The sequence below is a fragment of the Hylobates moloch genome, unplaced genomic scaffold (genome assembly GCF_009828535.3).
Source record: "Hylobates moloch isolate HMO894 unplaced genomic scaffold, HMol_V3 SCAFFOLD_13, whole genome shotgun sequence".
Taxonomy (NCBI): domain Eukaryota; kingdom Metazoa; phylum Chordata; class Mammalia; order Primates; family Hylobatidae; genus Hylobates; species Hylobates moloch.
This window is the reverse complement of record NW_026652288.1, coordinates 51,900,415-51,919,084: the sequence shown is the minus strand read 5'-3', so window position 1 is coordinate 51,919,084 and position 18,670 is coordinate 51,900,415. Positions and strand designations below refer to the sequence as shown.

The window sequence follows — 18,670 nt, the reverse complement described above, 5'->3', positions numbered from 1 at the left end:
CGGCCCACTGCTCCTCTCAGGTCCAGGGTGGGTGACACAGGTGACAGGGTGAGAGTGGGGATAGCCTGTGCCTCTGCCGTACAGTGGCAGAGCCTTCTGGGAAGTGAGCCTGTGCTGGCAAAGTGGATTCAAGGACAGAAAGAGGATCCCTGCCCAACCGCGGGGCCCAGGCACTTCATCAGGAGGTAGAAAAGGCCTGGGGTCCTCAGGCAGGGCCCAGAAGCCTGGGAGCAAAGGACATTCTTATGGAGGCTGAAGAGAGGGCAGAGGATTTAACCAATACCTGAGATCCCTGACCCTCTACCCCACAGCAGAGTCCCCACAGAAAGGTTCAGCCACTTTGGAGGGAGCTGGAGGTGGGTCGAGGACACAGACCACCCTGGGTGGAGACAGGCACAGCTCCAAAAAGCAGGTGTTCCGAAAGAGCCCCAGGAGGCCCACGCAGCAGCCCCGTCACTCCCATCTTCCCCTGTCCCACATGCAGGAGCCCATGTGTCTGATTCAGAGGGGCCAGGGGAGTTCCTTAAATCACCTCATATCGTCCCCCCTACTTCCTATTCACCTCAGTCTGCTGGGACCAAACACAGCCCCAAGCAAAGACAGAGACGTCAACTGTCAGGGCCGAGGGGTGACTGAGGAGGTGACTTCAGACACTGGCCCTCCCCACCCCCTTCTCTCAGCAAGAAGATGGGCTCAAAGTGAACAGAGACTTGCCTGAAAAAAAGGAGCGAGGACAGCATCACTGTGCTCCCCACCCCCATCAGATGAACAGGACAACCAGCCAGCCTGTGTCCCCAGGATCCCAACAGAGAGAACATGGGACTGCCATGGAGAAGGCTTGGCCTCCCTCCCATGTTCCGTACAGCCCAGGGAGGGCAAGTGAAGAGACAGCCTACTCCAGGACTAGAGGGAGCTGTGGGATCTTCTCCTAGGGTCCCTGGGAGGCTGTCAGTGGCTCCCAGTTGCTTGAAGAAGTTGAACCCGGCTCCCAAGAGGAATGGGAGTGAGAGCACTTGCAGAACTAGTCCCTTAATATCCAAGAGGAGATTTTGGAGTTAGGACACTGGGCATTTCAGGGAGCCAAGCCGAGACGTCTCCCACACTGAGCTGTGTGTCCTGAGGCAATTCGAAACTTCTCTGAGCTCCATTTCCTCTGCCTATAAGCAGGGCCCTCCGTGGAAGCCCTTCGGAAAAGCGATCCCTGGATGAAGCCGCCCCTTCCCACTGACCTTCATCTCCTTTCCCCAGGCCGAGATCACTTTCTCAGCCTCCCTTATCTCTCCCTGGGCCGCGTGGGAGGAGGAAACAGTCATGAGTGGGCCCTAGCCTCCAGGACACGGCTGTGGGCCCCCTGGGCAAGGGAGTGTTGTCAGCCCTCTGAGTCACAGGGCAGCCAGGCTGGTGAGAGTGAGAGGCAGTCAATAAACACAAGCCTCTCCTCACCCCAGACACGGACACTCACGCCAGTCCCTCACACACATTTACCAAGCACGCTCTCTGGGCCACGCTTTGTGCTGGGAGCTGGTGACAGGTGCACAGGGTCCAGGGCACAATCTCATGGAGCTCCCTGCTTGCTGCTTGGAGACAGCCTCCCTCCCACCCAGGCTCACAGCCCAGGCCCAGACAGAAGCCTGGGAGGCCACTTTGCCTTCACCAGCCCTTACTCTCCACTCTACCTTCAGACAGGACATGCAAGCTCAGACCTTCTTTCTGTAGCCCAGGAAGGAAAAGTTTCCTCCCCTCCTGCCCTCCACAGAGAGGAAGAGCTGCTGCTCACTGCTGTACTCATTACTGAGGGCTCCATCTCTGGAGACTGTCACCTGCCCAGAGTCCCTCCCTGATGGCAGGACACAAAAGCAGAGGGGAATGAAGGTTGCCACCGCCAAAGGGAGGGGGCAAGACAGGGGATACTGCCAACCTAGTACCTACCGTGGGCCAGGCTGGGTGCTGAGCAATAGGAAAGTTACAGGGACAAAGAAGTCCCCCGAGGGTAGGGCTTTCTGAGCTAATTATCATCATTACAGTCAGCACTTACTGAGCACGTACTATGCGGCAGACAGTGGCCTGGGCACCTTCCCTGCAATGGCATGCTGAGTCTCCGCGCTGGGTGATGCTCCATCTGCCTCCCTCCCGCTCCATTCTCCACCCTCCTCTGACCCTTGTGGGCTGCTCCCTGGCACTCTGGCTTCCAGTTGAGTTGACCAAAGGGAGACACTAGCAGGAGATCAGAGGGAGGAGAGAGGTCAGATGTTTCTTCCCGGCTCACTCTCTGCTTCCAACCACTTCAGACCACTGTCTGGGGACATGACTGCATCTCCCCATGATCACAGCTTCTGCCACCTCACTGCTTCTCTTGATCCTCAGCTCTACATAAGGCGACCAGCCCATCCTGATTTTCTCAGGACTGCCCGGCTTTAGCCCTGCAAGTCCTCTCAGTCTTGGACACACTGAGAGGGTGGACCTCACTCTAGGTGTGGTAACAGCTTCTCGCCATTGCTGGTCCCTGGCTTCTCCATCCCTGTTCCCTCAGCCCTACCCACACCTCTGTAAGTAATCCTTTCCTTAAAGTCAATTTAGCCCTCTCAGGTCCTCACTTCCAAGAAGACAAAGAAAAGAAGGAACAACAATCACGTCCACAGCCACGTGCAGCCTATTCACTGCACAGACTCCACCTGACACGTGCGCCAGGGCAAGGCCATTAAGGAGGTCTTAGTCTGAAAAACGTGGTAGAGGCCACCGCCATCAGGATCATTTCCAAAGCTAGTGTCTTGGATGTCTGGGTGCTTCCCAGGCTGTATGTGAAACTGCATTACCATGTGAGGTGAGTCACTCATAGCAGGCCAGGCAGGAAGCAGCCTTGTGAAGCCCAGAAGGACCCAACACCCATATCCCCAGTCAGAACAGCCGGTGCTGCCCACAGTCTCCACCAACGCCCATGTAAGGGGCTGAATCCCTCAGCACTAAAGAAAAGACTATCCTCTGGGGAAAAAATAAAACGGAAATTATACTTTTTCAAAAAGTCAATTTAATTGAACTACCTTGGATGAATTTAGTTTCCTTCTGGGATCCTAGTGGCACTGTCGCCACACAGCCCTGTGAGGTACATATTATTATTAATCTCTTTTTACAGAAGAGGTAACTGAAGAGGTCAAGCTGCTTGATCAAGATCGCACCACTAGGAAACGGCAGAGCTGGGATTCAAGCCTAGGAGTTCTAGCCACATCCTCACTGGCTCCGGTCTCCTTCACAAAAAGCTGCAAAGCCTTCTTGCATAATTTGGAAGGAGCGATTCATGGATCTGAGGAAAGGTCTGCCCTCCCTCTAAAGCAAGGAGAGGCGTAGTGTGACCTCCTGCAGCCCAGACTATGGAGTTTGAAAGAGCAACTGCAGGCACCCATGAGGCTGCTGGGGGTGTGTAGAAAAGGTGATCCTTCCAGCCCCTCCTGGCACCCCACCCGATTCCCACACTCCTGGCTTCCTGCAGAGCTTCCTGAAGGAGAGGAAGGAGGAGAAGTTTCTAGCCTCATGTTCAGACTTGCCCAAGGATAAGATGAGAGCCAACAGATAAGGGGGTAGGGGCAGAGTTTGAGCCCCAATCTCCATCAGAGCCCCCAGGCACAAGCTGAGCACATCCTTATCCTGGGTGCAGGAGTGCCAGGCTAGTAGAGAAGCTGAGTCCCTTACCAGAACCAGACAGACACAGAGCCTGGGACAGCAACAGGTGCAGCCAGACTGCCAGGGACAGGAAGGGCCCAGTAGTTTAGACATGGGAATTAGAGAAGGTTCCTAGAAGGAGAAAAATTTGGTGCATAGTCAGGAAGAAGGAGGAGCAAGAAGGAAGGGGGCTGCCCCCGGTCAGGACTAGAACCTCTTAAAACAGGCAATTGATGAGGAAGTGAGCTACGAGCACAGCTAGAACATCAGTGGAGGTGTGGGAGATGGAGGGCTCCCCAAGGAACACACTGGACAGCTTGAAGGATGCCTTGATAGAGTGGCTGGGATGTGGAGTGAGATGCCAATAGGACACGTTTGGACACAGATATGCCACAATTGCCTTCCGAGGAGAGGAAGCTGGGGAGCCACACAGCTTTTGTTTTGCCAGGTGAGGTGTGCAAGCACTTAGAGCATTCAGAACAGCAGGAGGGGAGACTTTATTGATTTTTGCAGCATCTGCTGTGGGCTGGCCTGGGCTGTGGGCTGGCCTGGGCTGTGGGCAGTGGTCACGGAGTTGACCTTGCAGAGCCGGCTGATGGGGGGAGCAGGCCAAATGTGTTCAGGAAGGAGGTGGCTGCTGAGTCGCTCAGTAGGTGATGGATGTCTTCAGACTCGACTCGACTGTCTTCTTCAGGATGGTGTGGCAGCTGGAGCCAGAGCTGGAGCCAGACACAGAGCAGGAACCCAAAACAGGGTCCTTCCCAGAGCCCAGGATGGTGTTGGAGCCTCCGGTCACGATGCTGATGCAGCAGGACCCAGGGCTGCCTTTCCCACTACCGAGTCCACAAGTGCTCCCCAAGCCTCCACCAACTCCTCCAGACATGACAGCGCTGCCTCCCACCGAGGCTGCCAAGAAACGCACCGGGTCAGAGCAGGGTCCTCAGCTCCCCGTGGGGATCCCATCCCTAAAGTCCCCTGATACTCACAGATAGTGACCTGGCTGGGGCACTCCCCAGACATCCTAGGGGAAAAAGGACAAGAGGGGGATGCGCTAAGAAATACTGCGAATAATGCATCCCCATGAGCTTTTAAGCCCCTCAAAGCAGGTCACCCACCCTCTCAGCAGATAAAATCCACGGTCCCCAACTTAAAATCCCTCTCTGCAGCGTCGGTTGCCCTTAGCACCTCACAATGTCAGGAAATCTCTCAGAATCCTCTTTAGCAAGCAGCTCACTGTGTTGGCATCCCATCCTCCTCCCCAACCTCATATTCCCAGGTCCCTCCAAGCCTCCCTCACCTGCACTCCTCGCCCTCCAGCAGCCTGTGGTAAGTGGCAATCTCCACATCCAGGGAAAGCTTCGTGCTCATCAGCTCCTGGTACTCGCACAGCAGCTGGGCCAGGTCCTGCTTGGCCGTCCTCAGAGCAGCCTCCAGCTCGTCCACCTTGACCTGAGCGTCCTTGAGGGCCAGCTCCCCACGCTGCTCAGCATCAGTGATGGCGGCCTGCAGGCTGGCGTTCTGGAAGCGGGGAAGAAATGAACGAGAAGGTGGTTGTAAGTCCAACATAGCCTCTCAAAGCACCCACTGTGGATATCACTTGAGGTCTGGGGCGGATCATAATCTTATGAGCTCAAAATTATCCATGGCCGTGTGTACCAACACCACCCCTGCAACAGGCTCCTCTCATTCTCAGGGAAGGTATGGCTTCCCTCACTTCCTTACCTCCTGCAGTAGGTTGAAGAGAATCCCCCAAAACTTTCATGTCCACCCAGGACCCCAGAATGTGATCTTATTGGAAGTAGGGTCTTTACAGATGTAATTAATTAAGGATCTCATGATCATATCATACCATATTTAGGGTGAGCCCTAAATCCAATGACTGGTGTCCTTATGAATAGAAGAGAGAACACAGAGACAGACATGGAGAGAAGAGCTCATCAGAAGAGAGAGGCAGGGCTGGGCATGGTGGCTCACGCCTGTAATCCCAGCACTTTAGGAGGCTGAGGCAGGTGGATTACAAGGTCAGGAGTTCGAGACCATCCTGGCTAACACGGTAAAACCCCATCTCTACTAAAAAAAAAAAAAATTAGCCGACCACGGTGGCACACGCCTGCAGTCCCAGCTACTTGGGAGGCTGAGGCAGGAGAATTGCTTGAACCTGGGAGGTGGAGGTTGCAGTGAGCCGAGATCATGCCACTGCACTCCAGCCTGGAGACAGAGCAAGACTCCATCTCAAAAAAAAGAAAGAAGAAGAAGAGAGAGGCAGAGATGGGAATGATGCAGCAATAAGACGAAAAATGCCAAGGAACTCCTGGAGCCTGCAGAAGCTAGCAAGACCCAGGGAGTACTCTCGCTGCACCTTCAGAGGGAGCACGGCCCCGCCAACACCTTGACTTCAGACTTCAAGGCTCCGGGACTGGGAGAGATTACATTTCTGTTGTTTTAAGCCACCCAATTTGTGGTGATTTGTCATGACAGGCCTAGGACACTAGTACCACTCCTGTGCCACCTCCCCAAGTGCTCTTTCCCTATTTCTTCCCACCCCCAGCCCTCGGCACCTCTCCCAGGGTGCTTAAAGCTCTTCCTATACCATGGATCACTATCTGCAAGGCTCCCCCTGAGGGCCACAACGGTTCTCATTTTTTTCAGACAGTCCCATTTCAAATACTTTGTCCTGTTGTCAGAGTACATCAAACCATGTGCCTCAATTTGGGGCTTGAAAAATATAATCTCTGCCGGGCGCAGTGGCTCATGCCTGTAATTCCAGCACTTTGGGAGGCTGAGGTGGGCAGATCACTAGGTCAGGAGATAGAGATCATCCTGGCTAATACGGTGAAACCCTGTCTCTACTAAAAATACAAAAAAAAAAAAAAAATTAGCCGGGAGTGGTGGCACGCACCTGTAGTCCCAGCTACTCAGGAGGCTGAGGCAGAAGAATCGCTTGAACCCGGGAGGCGGAGGTTGCAGTGAGCTGAGATCGCGCCACTGCGTTCCAGCCTGGGTGACAGAGCGAGACTCCTTCTCAAAAAAAAAAAAAAAAGAAAAAAAATATAATCCTTTTGCTTACAACAGAAAGCTAGAGGAAGGATGAGATCCCTGTCTTTATCAGCCTTACAGTTGATTTGCCCTCACATCTGACTCAGGAAAGAAGGAATTGTCTAAAGGCTGTTATTATTCGATTCCCACTCTGTGGATAGAAACATAATCTCTACTCTATAGATGAAGAAACTGAGGCTCAGAAGAGTGGCAGAACTGGGATCCTAACCCACAGGGGCCTGCACAGGGGAGCCCAGTTCATCATGTTTGTGCAGGAAAAGGAGCAGGGGACAGTGCTATATCCCCAGGAGGGATTGTCCTGGGAAAGGCACATTGCTGTGTGAGGAGCTGTGATTCCCAGGCCCAGGTACCCAGTACACACTCCTGCGTGCTGCCACTGGACTCTCAAGACCACATGCTTCAGAACCAGCTGGGCAACCTCATTTAAAAAGCAGGTTTCTGGGCCCCATCCTTAGAGATTCTGACTCCTCAGCTCTGCCAGGAGGCCAGGAATCAGGATCTTAACAGCCACCCCAGAGGACTCCAAAGCAAGGGGTCCAAATTTGTTGGTGAAACATAGTGGCAGCAAATTGAGTAAGAGGATTCATCACATTCATCTCAAGCCCTGCTTCTCTTTGCAAACAAGAACCAGAAGGATGGTCTGGGATGAAGTGTGGGTTCTGGATACTCCCAGAACTCTTCCCAGAGGGCTCTGCTTGGGAGTCAAGGGACCACATGTGACTTTCAAATCAAGCTGTAGTGCTTGAGGAAATGGCCTGACTCTGCGGTCTCTGCTCTTCATCCTCCATTGATCCCCAAATTGATATTTTGGGTTTAGGAAGTATGAGTGCAAGAATACTTAACAGTTTGAGAATTCAGAACACTTCACATCTAGAAGTGAGGTCTCTACACCACAGGAGGAGCAGGAAACGGCCTCCCTCCCCTTGCCAATCCCTTCCTCTATTTCTGACCCTTGTAATGCACCTACCTAAGGAGAAGTTAGCCCCACCCTGCCGCCCACCTCACCTACTCTCTGAGGCTCTGGCTCCCAACTTCCCCCACAGGGCACCAGGACCTTCAGTGTTTGACCTTAAAGTCCCTGCTGAGCTTGAGAAGTAAGAATCAAAAGAAGAGATAAGAAAAGAGATGTGGGCTGATCACGGTGGCTTACACCTGTAATCCCAGCACTTTGGGAGGCTGAAGCTGGTGGATCACCTGATGTCAGGAGTTGGAGACCAGCTTGGCCAACATGGTGAAACCCTGTCTCTACTAAAAATACAAAAATTAGCCAGGCGCGGTGGCGAGCACCTGTAATCTCAGCTATTCTGGAGGGTGAGGCAGAATTGCTGGAACCTGGGAGGTAGAGGTTGCATGAAGCCGAGATCACGCCATTGCACTGCAGTCCGGGCGGACAACAGTGAAACTCCATGAAAGAAAGAAAGAAAGAGAGAGAGAGAGAGAGAGAGGAAAGAAAGAAAGAAAGAAAGAAAGAAAGAAAGAAAGAAAGAAAGAAAGAAAGAAAGAAAGAAAGAAAGAAAAAGAAGAAAGAAAGAGAGAGAGAAGAAGGAGGGAGGGAGGGAGGGAGGGAGGAAGGAAGGAAAGGAAGGAAGAAAGGAAGAAAGGAAGAAAGAAAGAAAGAAAGAAAGAAAGAAAGAAAGAAAGAAAAGAAAAGAAAAGAAAAGAAAAAAAAGAGATGAGGCTGGGTTCACTGGCTCACAACTGTAATCCCACCACTTTGGGAGGCCGAGGCGGGCAGATCACTTGAGGTCAGGAGTTTGAGACCAGCCTGGCCAACATGGTGAAATCCCATCTCTACTAAAAATGCAAAAATTAGCCAAGCATGGTGGTGAGCGCCTGTAATTCCAGCTACTCAGGAGGCTGAGGCAGAAGAATCCCTTGAACCCAGAGGCAGAGGTTGCAGTGAGCCAAGACTGCACCACTGCACTCCAGCCTGGGCAACAGAGTAAGATTCTGTCTCAAAAAAAAAAAAAGAGAGAGAGAGAAAGAAAAAGAAAAGAGATGAGCCTGGGTGCAGTGGCTCACACCTGTAATCCTAGCACTTTGGGAGGCTGAGATGGGCAGATCACTTGAGGTCAGGAGTTTGAGACCAGCCTGGCCAACATGGTGAAACCCCGTCCCTACTGAAAATGCAAAAATTAGCCAAGCATGGTGGCACATGCCTGTAATTCCAGCTACTCAGTAGGCTGAGGCAGGAGAATCCCTTGAACCCGGAGGCAGAGGTTGCAGTGAGCCAAGATCACGCCACTGTACTCCAGCCTGGGCAGTGGAGTAAGACTCTGTCTCAAAAAAAAAAAAAAGAAAGAAAAAGGAAAGAAAAAGAAAAGAGAAAGATAAGAAAAGAGAAAACAGATGAATTAACCATCTCCCCAAGGGGCTGAAAGCAAGATGTACACCTAGACATAGGCTACAATGCTGTCAGCCCCCTCCCCAACGCCAGGGAAGTGCAGGGCAGTGGCACTATCCCACAAAAGCCAACATGCGGCTAGAAGTCACAGCAGGAAGGCTGAATTCACCCTAGATGGGGCTTGAAGTTCTCTTCTCCCCAAATTATCCAAAGCTCCAGCAAGTTATCAAGGTCCTCGACACAAACTCACTGGCAACTCAACTGGAGAGAGAAGCTAGGAACTGGGAAGTGAGTTGAAGGCACAAAGGCAATGAGAGGACATTTGGGGGGCTCTGGGAATCTACCTGCTTCTTGAGGTTCTCAATCTGACTCTGTAGCCTCTGAATCTCTTGGTGCAGCTGAGAGATCTGGACTTTCGTTTCCTGTATCCTGTCCCCATGAAGCTGGGCAGACACCTGAAGCTCCTGGTACTGACAGGGGAACAGAGGGGACACCATTAGTTGAGAGGACCGCCACCTTTGACCATCTCCTCATGTTTGAAAAGCCATCTCTCACTCCTTATTTGGAGTGTGGGTTAAACGCCTGAGCCAGGACACAGTGGGATGTACTTCCAGAAGTCCAAGCTTATCTCCCACGGTTCCTCTTTATCGCCTCCCACCTGGAGGGGAAATGGCCCTGCCCACCCAGCCCCAGACCTTCAGGGAGGTAACTGGATCTGCCCCAATGGGATCGAGGTGAATGACCACCCTAGAGTTTGGGCATGGAGACCTAGCCATTTCCAGCATGGTGCTGCCCCCAGGTCCCACCACCTTGGTCTGGTACAGGGCCTCAGCCTCAGCCTTGCTGGTCTGGGCGATCTCCTCGTACCGGGCGCGGACCTCAGTGATGATGCTGCTGAAGTCCAGGTAGCGGTTGTTGTCCATGGACAGCACCACAGACGTGTCGCTGGCCTGGGTCTGGAGCTGGCCCAGCTCCTGCAGGGAAGACAGACTCAGTGTCCACCCACTCCCAGCTCCCTCTCCCCGTGAAGCCTAGGATGATTGAGCAGGATGGTGAATTTCTGCTTACACGCCGTGACCCCCATTCATCCCAGGTGGCTTTGAGTATGCCCTGCTCACCATGGGACTCGATCTCCTCATTCAAAAATGAGAGCCATAGGAGGTGGTCTCTGAGGTCTCTTGCAGCTTGGACATTAATGGAAAATGGCCTGCAAGGCCCGAAATCACCCAGCCTCTATCACTCCTCAGGCCTCTTTTTTTTCTTATTCTTCTTTTTTTTTTTTTTTTTTAAGATGGAGTCTTACTCTGTTGCCCAGGCTGGAGGGCAGTGGTGCGATCTCGGCTCACTGTAACCTCCGCCTTCCAGGTTCAAGCCATTCTTCTCCCTCAGCCTCCCTAGTAGCTGCGATTACAAGCACCTGCCACCAAGCCTGGCTAATCTTTGTGTTTTTTGTAGAGACAGCGTTTCACTAGGCTGGTCTCGAACTCCTGACATCAGGTGGTCCACCTGCCTCAGCCTCCCAAAGTGCTGGGATTATAGGCATGAGCCACCGTGCCCGGCCATCTTCAGACCTCTTATCACACTCCTCTCCCTCTCGCTCCTACTACTCTGGCCACACTGACCTTCCTGCATTTCCTCAGAGAGCACACTCCCACTGTGGGCTGCAGCCACTGCCTGGAATCCCAGAAACCCACCTGCGTGGTGACCTTCCTCACCTCCTCCAAATCTTTGCTCAGATTTTATCTCCTAAATAAGGCCTACCCTGGCCACATGATTTGAAATTGGCACCTGCTCCATGTTCCCAATCCTTTCTCTGTTCTCATTTTCCTTTTTTCCATTGCGTTTATCACCTTCTTGCATACTATATAATTTCCTTATTTACTAAGTCTGTGGCTTATTGTCTGTCTCCCAATAGAAAGCAAACTTAGCCGGGTGTGGTGGCTCATGCCTGTAATCCCAGCACTTTGGGAGGTCGAGGCAGGTGGATCACGAGGTCAGGAGTTCAGGACCAGCCTAGCTAAGATGGTGAAACCCCATCTCTACTAAAACTACAAAAATTAGCTGGCCGTGGTGGCAGGTGCCTGTAATCCCACCTACTCATGAAGCTGAGGCAGAGAATTGCTTGAACCTGGGAGGCGGAGGTTGCAATGAGCTGAGATCGCACCACTGCACTCCAGCCTGGGCAACTGAGCAAGACTCCATCTCAAAAAAAAAAGAAAGCAATTTTTTTATCTGTAGTGATTTTTTTCTGGTTATTCATTGATGTATCCCCAGGACCTAGCAATTCACATAGAAAGTTTTCAGTAATTGGTTGTCGAGTGACTGAATGACCCAGAATCTAAGCCACCCTAACAGACTTCCCCTCTTGGCCACTCTCCTCACAGCCACGGGGAGCCTGCCCACCCAGTCCTCTCTCTTGGCTCCTGCCTGCCCTTCGGTTAGCCTCACTTCTTCATTCAGATGCTTCAAGAAGTAGAGGTACTCTCTCAGAGTCTCCAGCTTGCCCTCCAACTCCATCTTGCTCAGGAAAACCTCATCCACATCCTGGAGACAGGGGGAGAGAAAACATGTAACCACCTCTTCCCCTTTGGGGGCCCTACTCTGGCTCAGGAATTCTGTTCATGCACTGCTCAACACCCATCCACCATGCCTCCCAAGACCCCCTCCTTCCTCCTCCAGCCCCACGTTGTCCTGCTCTCTCCTTTGCCCAACATTGACCCAACATCACCTTCAGGAAGTCTTCCCTGATTAATCGCAACCAGTTCTGCTTCTTCCTCTCCCTCCCCGCCCTCTCCTGCAGTGACATCAAGAGCTCGTCAAGCAGTCCTTTAGTCAGATCTTGTCTTGGGGTCCCTGTGCCTAGGCAGATGTCCCATTTCCCCAGGGGACCCCTGCAGGCAGAGTGATAGCCTGTCCTAAATCAGGACCTCCCACCTTTTCCCTCCCAGCCTAGGACTAGGCTCCGTGTACAGTGGATGCTCAGGACGTAAGTGGAGCACTGGCCCCCACCCTCACCTTCTTGAGGACCACAAAGTCATTCTCAAGTGTGGCACGCCTGTGGGCCTCCTCCTCATACCTGCCAAATAAGTAGAGAAAGACGCAGTTTGAGGCTCCATGGTCAGAGCTCATGCCCCCACGTCTAAGCATGACCTCCCTGAAAAAGACTCCTTGCCTTAGAATGCCCTCAAACAGGACGATAACCAGCCCTTCTCTCCTTTCCTGCCACATCCTAGCTATGTACCTGTGCCACCCTTTCAGCCCATGTCCTTTTGATGACGACAGCCACATTGTTTCAGTTTATAAGGCACATTTGAATACCTTTTCCCACTTGCTACTCACACCCATCAGTTGAGGCAGGAAGTTTGGGTTTTATCAGAGAGATTAGACGATTTGACCAAGACCCCACAGATGACTAGGTAGACAAAGCAGAGCCAACCCAGGTCTCCTGACTCCAATCCCGGGCTCTTTCCAGAATCTTCCTTCCTCCACCTCACATCCCATCTTCCCAACAGCCCTGGGAGGCCAGAAGGGCAGGTGACATTTCCCAAGTTTACAGAAGGGAAACCAAGTCTGGGAGAGATGAGATGCCTTGCCCAGGCCACACAGCTACCCCTCACTCACAGTTGCCCCAACCCAAGCCCCCATTAGTCCAGGGCTCTCTACACTCCACCAGGTGACCTAGGCGTGGAGCCCAGAACCACAGCCCATATGTGAATTGTGTCACAGGCCTGGGGACAGCCCCACTAAATTGATTCCCTTCCCTCCTTGGAACCAGAGAACATCTGAATCACTTCAGCCCACAGCCCGCTGAACAGGAATTTCTCAAGAAAAAAAAAAAAAAAACCACTGGGGCATTGTTTAAATAAGCCCTTCCCAGCCTTGACCGGAAACATGGGCCCTTGTAGCTGGGGCGTGTAGGACACCGGTCTCCCTGCCTTTTCTCCAAGGTTCTCCAGACCTGGGTGGGGACTGCGGGACACCTCGTTTACCTGTAGCAGGTGGGCACCTGAGAGCCTGGGAAAGGGGGACGCAGAGGGGTAGAGGGGAGGCCAGTCATGTGCCTCTGGGTGCTCAGTATGTGGGACACCTCCTGGCTGACAGACCCAATCTGAGTCATCCCAGACCCCGCCCACATGGCATGGGGAAATTTCAGTGTGCCTACTTGGACTTATACTCCTCCTCCTGGTCCCGGCAGGCCTTCAACTCAGCATCCAGAGCCCCTCGTTCTCCCTGGAGCTGCTCCAGCTGCTTCCTGAGCTGATCCAGGCAGGCCTCAAAGACAGGCTCCAGGCCCTGCTGGCTGCCACTCAACCCCTGTTGCTGCAGCAGGTGCCACTTGGTCTCCAGGACCTTGTTCTGCTGCTCCAGGAACCGCACCTGCAGCAGAAGCAGAGGATCCCTGAGGCTCCCGTGGGACTCCCTGTGCACAGCCTCTGGAATGTAAAGCCTGAGGGACCCTCCCATCAGCCTCACCTTTCCCCTGTCTCCCTGCCCAACCTGGGCAGGGGAAGCCTCATGACCTTCCATGACACTCTGAACACAACAAAATGACTGGACAGACTAATGGGGCAGGGCCTTCCCCCCTGCTGGCTGGCAGTTCTCTGTCCCTGAGCCCCAATCATGGAACAACAGGGCCTCAGCATAGCCAGAGAGAGTCCAGTTAGTCCACAGGAGGGACTTCTTTGCTGCAGAAGTTATTAGAAAAGTGGTAGAAGGAGGCCAAACTTCCCATTTCCAAGTCCATCAAGAGCAGCTCCTCCAAGGGAGGCACAGAGACAGGGGCTTGGCTGAGTTGACCCTCACCTTGTCAATGAAGGAAGCAAACTGGTTGTTGAGGATTCTGATCTCCTGGGTCTCCTGTGTCCGCACCACCTGGAACTGGGGATCGATCTCAATCTTCAGTGGGGTCAGCAGATTCTGGTTGATGGTCACTTCTTGGATGCCCCCCGGAGGGCACAGGGAGAGCCCAGGCCCACCACTCCACTCCCCAAACCGCAACCCCAGCCTTCCCCCTGACCCCCAGGTACTCCCACGAGAGCCTTCCAGGCACCCCCCAAAGGAATTAAGGCTCTTGCTGCTGAAGCCGCCCCTGCTGCTGAAGCCTCCCCTGCTGCGGCCCCTTGAGTGAGCAGAACAGGCTGAGCGAGCGCTGAAGCCCCTCTGGGCCCGGCATGGGGAGAGAGACATGGCAGAGACAGACAGTCACGCAGCTGCAGACGGACAGACAGATTGTCAAGGTGTGTGAGTTTCTGCCCTGGGGCCCCAGCACGAGACTTTTATCCACTCCCGTACCTGGGCTGGGCCCTGGAGAGCAAGATCCTCTTGACCTGACTGTATCTGTCACTTGGCTCTAGCTGACTTACTCTGACGTGCCTGGAGAATAAGTGTCCGGCACATGCAGAGCCAAGGGAGAAGGAAACCCAGACCCTGCCCTCAGAGCTCCCAGGCTGTTGGAGAAATAGGCATGCCCAAAGACAAGGAAGCAGGCAGGAGACTGGGATGTCAGTGCTGAGGGACAGGGAGGGATGGCAGGAGCAAAGTCACTGAGGCCCTCAGGGAAGGCTTCCTGAAGGAGACAGGGAAGCGAGGGGAGGTTGAAGAGGAAAGAAAACTAGAAGGGGTTCAGAGGAAGCATCAGAGTGCCATGGATTCTCAAGGGAGAATCTGCCTCAAGGAGTTGGAGAAGGAAGGCCCTTGCAGCGCCACAAACAGAGGAGGTTAGTGGAGGTGTTATTGCCATCCTTGGCTAAAAGACACTCCAGGATTTGGAAATGAAACAGAAAAACAGGGTTTCCAAGTCTTTCCTCTTGCCCAACCCAGCAATCATCCATGAGGCACCACCCACTGAAATCAGGCATCTCCATCCAGGATCGCATGGGACAGCACGTTTCTGACCCAGCCTATGGCTCTGCTCCTTCCACAAGCACTTGGGGCCAGGCCCATCCACCTGCCATCAGGCTCCGCTTCCTCAGGTTACAAATCAGAGCCACCCAGGCTCTGAAATGAAATGTGCATTTAGGGCCGGGCACAGTGGTTCACGCCTGTAATCCCAGCACTTTGGAAGACCGAGGTGGGTGGATCACTGGAGGTCAGGAGTTTGAGACCAGCCTGACCAACATGGTGAAACCCCATCTCTACTAAAAATACAAAAATTGGCCAGGTGTGATGGTGCACACCTGCAATCCCAGCTACATACGAGGCTGAGGCAGGAGAATTGCTTGAACCCAGGAGGCAGAGGTTGAGCAGTGAGCCAAGATCGTACCACTGCACTCCAGCCTGGGCAACAGAGCTAGACTCCATCTCCAACAAAAAAGCAAGGTGCATTTAGAAAAATACTCCTAAGCCGGGCACGGTGGCTCACGCCTGTAATCTCAGCACTTTGGGAGGCCAAGGCGGGCAGATCACGAGGTCAGGAGATCGAGACCATCCTGGCTAACACAGTGAAACCCCGTCTCTATTAAAAATACAAAAAATTAGCCAGGCGTGGTGGCAGGCGCCTGTATCCCAGCTAATTGGGAGGATAAGGCAGGAGAATTGCTTGATCCCAGAAGGCAGAGGCTGCAGTGAGCTGAGATCGTGCCACTGCACTCCAGCCTGGGTGATAGAGCGAGACTCTGTCTCAAAAAAAAAAAAAAAGAAAGAAAAATACTCCTGATGGACTGGGAGCAGAAACAGAACATTTGGGGTTCCCCACAGGACAGCCTCTGCCTCTGGCCTGAAAGTCTGGTGGGTGAAGGAGAACTCTAGGGTTCATCTGATACTTCAGTACAACCTCTCCTGAGTGGCAGGACTCCTGGAAGGAAGGCATCCGGTAGACTCCACTTCAGCCCCTCCACCACTGGCCGGCAAAGCTGGACCACTCTGATTTGGGGAAGTATCTAAAATTTCTTATTTACATGGCAAGGGGGCTATTTCTCCCTGTCCGCCTCCCCTCTTCTAGAGCCTGGCACATTCGCAAGCAAGGATACTGGGACCTTTGACAATGCAACTCAAAGTTAGGACAAACAAGGGCTCAGAATACTGAACACTCAAGAGATGTGCTATGAGGAAGTCACTCTTAGCAATTTGAACAATCCCACAGATACTCCACCCCAAGGCCAGATAGCAGTGAGTGTGCCTCACCTCCCTCCAGAGGATTAAAAGCCCCTTCCTCCTTCCCCTGGCCCCAACCGGCAGCACACCTGAATGAAACTGAATGGCAGGTGACCTCAAGAGGAAGAAGAGGCAGGGCCTTCAGTGGGGAGAACAGAGGAGTTCAAGGAGCAAGGGACCAGGTAAGGAAGAGAACAGGAGAGAAAAGACCCAGGAGGAGAATTAGGTGCAACAAGGAGAGAGGAGGCAATGTGGAGCAGCCCCAGAGTCCAGAAGAGGGCTGGGAAATGCATTGAATTCTGCTGATTCCTCAGGGGAATCCAAGCCCTACCCCCTGGGGACCACTGTGCAGGGGCAAGGTTCTGTGCCTGCCTTCCAGACCCCACAAATGTGCTTGAGAAAGATCTCCATGAAATGAACTCTACCATCCCTCCCTCTCAGGATTAAGGGTGGAGGACAGAGGCCACATTTGGCATGGGGCCCAATCCACCTCCATGGAACTTCCCCATATTTGTAATTTTATAGATAATAATTGAGCCAGAAGGGCACTTCAAGGTCATCTGAGCCAATGCCTTTGTTTTACACTAGAGGACCCTGAGGCCCCATAGGTGTGGGGCAGGGCATAGAGAATATACTCTTGGGCAACCTAAGAGGTTGCCAGGTGACCTCTAAGTCTGCTCTGGCCCATCCCTCTGGGATCTTAGGGACTTGCTCAAGGCCACCCACAGAGCTCCTCAGGCTGGAGGCACCACCTGTACGCAACTCAGACCACTGCCCCATGGAGCAGCCCACAATGAACCTCCTCCCTGTTCCACATGCCCGCCCTTCAAACTTTCTAAGACAGCACCACTAAACACTGAATCACAGCTCCATGATGTATGTCCTGTCCACCCCTCTATCCAGCTCAGCATCTGGCATACACTAGGCATCAATAACTATTTGTTTAAAGAGATGAATTTTTATCCATGACCATTATACCCAGGGACCTTGCAAAATCCCCAGATTTGCAATTGCTGCTGTAACAGATACTGCCCCTACTTAGAAATAATTGCTCTACTTAGAAAGACGGTCATGCAGTGATGGAGAGAATGACAAAACAGTCTGGAGATTGAACCAGGCCCCTCAGCAGCCGAGTGACTTGGTTTTGCACACGAAGGTGCACAAAGATCCCAATTCATGCAGCAGCAAAAGTATAACTGGCTCACATCATGGACTTAATATTAAATCCTGCAGTGTCAAGGCTCTAATGGGTATATATTTCCTCAGTTTCCTCTGCTCCAGGTTAACTCTTCTCAACCACACCTCATGCTCTGCAGCCTCTCCCAACCTTGGCCCTTGTCAATGGGAAAGCCCCTGCCATCACAGCTTTTTTTTTTTTTTTGACAGGTTCTTGCTCTGTCGCCCAAGCTAGAGTGAAGTGGCACAATCTCCACTCACTGCAGCCTCAACTTCCCAGGCTCAAGCTATCCTCCCACCTCAGCCTCCTGAATATCTGGGACTACAGCCACACACCACCGCACCTGGTTAATTTTTGCATTTTTGGTAGAGATGGGGTTTCGTCATGTTGCCCATGTTGAACTCCTGGGTTCAAGCGAACCGCCCACCTCAGCCTCCCAAAGTGCTGAGTTTACAGATGTGAGCCACCGCGCCCAGCATCTCAGCACAGCTTCTTGTGGCTTCCCTGTGGCCCCTTCTCTCGTTGTACCACCCTAGGTTCACCATTGGCCACAGCTACAACTCTCCAACCTTTCTCTCTAATTGCTGTCAAGCCAGTTCTTGCTTGTGCAGTCGATCTTTTCACCCAAAAGTCATTTATTCACATTTATTCATTTATTCAACAACATATGGTTGAGCACCTACCATATTTCAGGCCCTGTGCTGAGAGTTAGAAATTCACCTGAGACCAGGCCGGGCACGGTGGCTCACGCCTGTGATCCCAGCACTTTTGGAGACTGAGGCAGGCAGATCACCTGAGGTCAGGAGTTGGAGGCTATCCCGGCCAACATGGTGAAACACTGTCTCTACTAAAAATACAAAAATTAGCCGGGCGTGGTGGCAGGCGCCTGTAGTCCCAGCTACTCAGGAGGCTGAGGCAGGAGAATTGCTTGAACCCAGGAGGCAGCAGTTGCAGTGAGCCAAGATCACGCCACTGCACTCCAGCCTGGGCAACACAGGCAGACTTTGTCTCAAAAAAGAAAAAAAAAAAAAAAAAACAGAAATTTACCTGAGACCAAGCCCCAGCCACTGAACTAAGAGACCTTAGAGTCTATTGGGGAAACAGATATGAAACAAATCTTTAATTGTAATTACAATAAGAAAAGTATAAGGCACAAAAGAAGGCTAACCTAGTTTATCCCCTAATTTATTCTCCAACACTCCAGAACACTCCAGCCTCAGGGCTTTGGCACTCGCTGTGTCCTCTTCCTGGAATGCTCTTCCCCAGATACCCTCCTAGCTTGCTCCCCATCTCCTTCTGGCCTTCATCCACCTTCTCTGGCTGCCCCAAACCAAAACTGCAACCCT

General features: G+C 52.6%; 1 protein-coding gene across 2 annotated transcripts; it reads right to left on the bottom strand.

Annotated features, from left to right (window-relative positions):
* Window positions 1-4,300: 4,300 nt before the first annotated feature.
* KRT78 (keratin 78) lies at window positions 4,301-14,242 on the bottom strand. 2 transcript variants are annotated; one of them, XM_032173652.2, is made up of 9 exons: window positions 13,859-14,242; window positions 13,218-13,432; window positions 12,071-12,131; window positions 11,504-11,599; window positions 9,865-10,029; window positions 9,400-9,525; window positions 4,952-5,172; window positions 4,641-4,675; window positions 4,301-4,560 (listed from the first exon to the last, which is right to left on the bottom strand). In XM_032173652.2, exons 1-9 carry the CDS (start codon window positions 14,240-14,242, stop codon window positions 4,301-4,303), a joined length of 1,563 nt encoding a protein of 520 aa, XP_032029543.1. The 2 variants fall into 2 exon arrangements, with proteins under 2 accessions (XP_032029543.1, XP_032029544.1); XM_032173653.1 differs by lacking the exon at window positions 13,859-14,242 and adding an exon at window positions 13,529-13,582.
* Window positions 14,243-18,670: the final 4,428 nt, after the last annotated feature.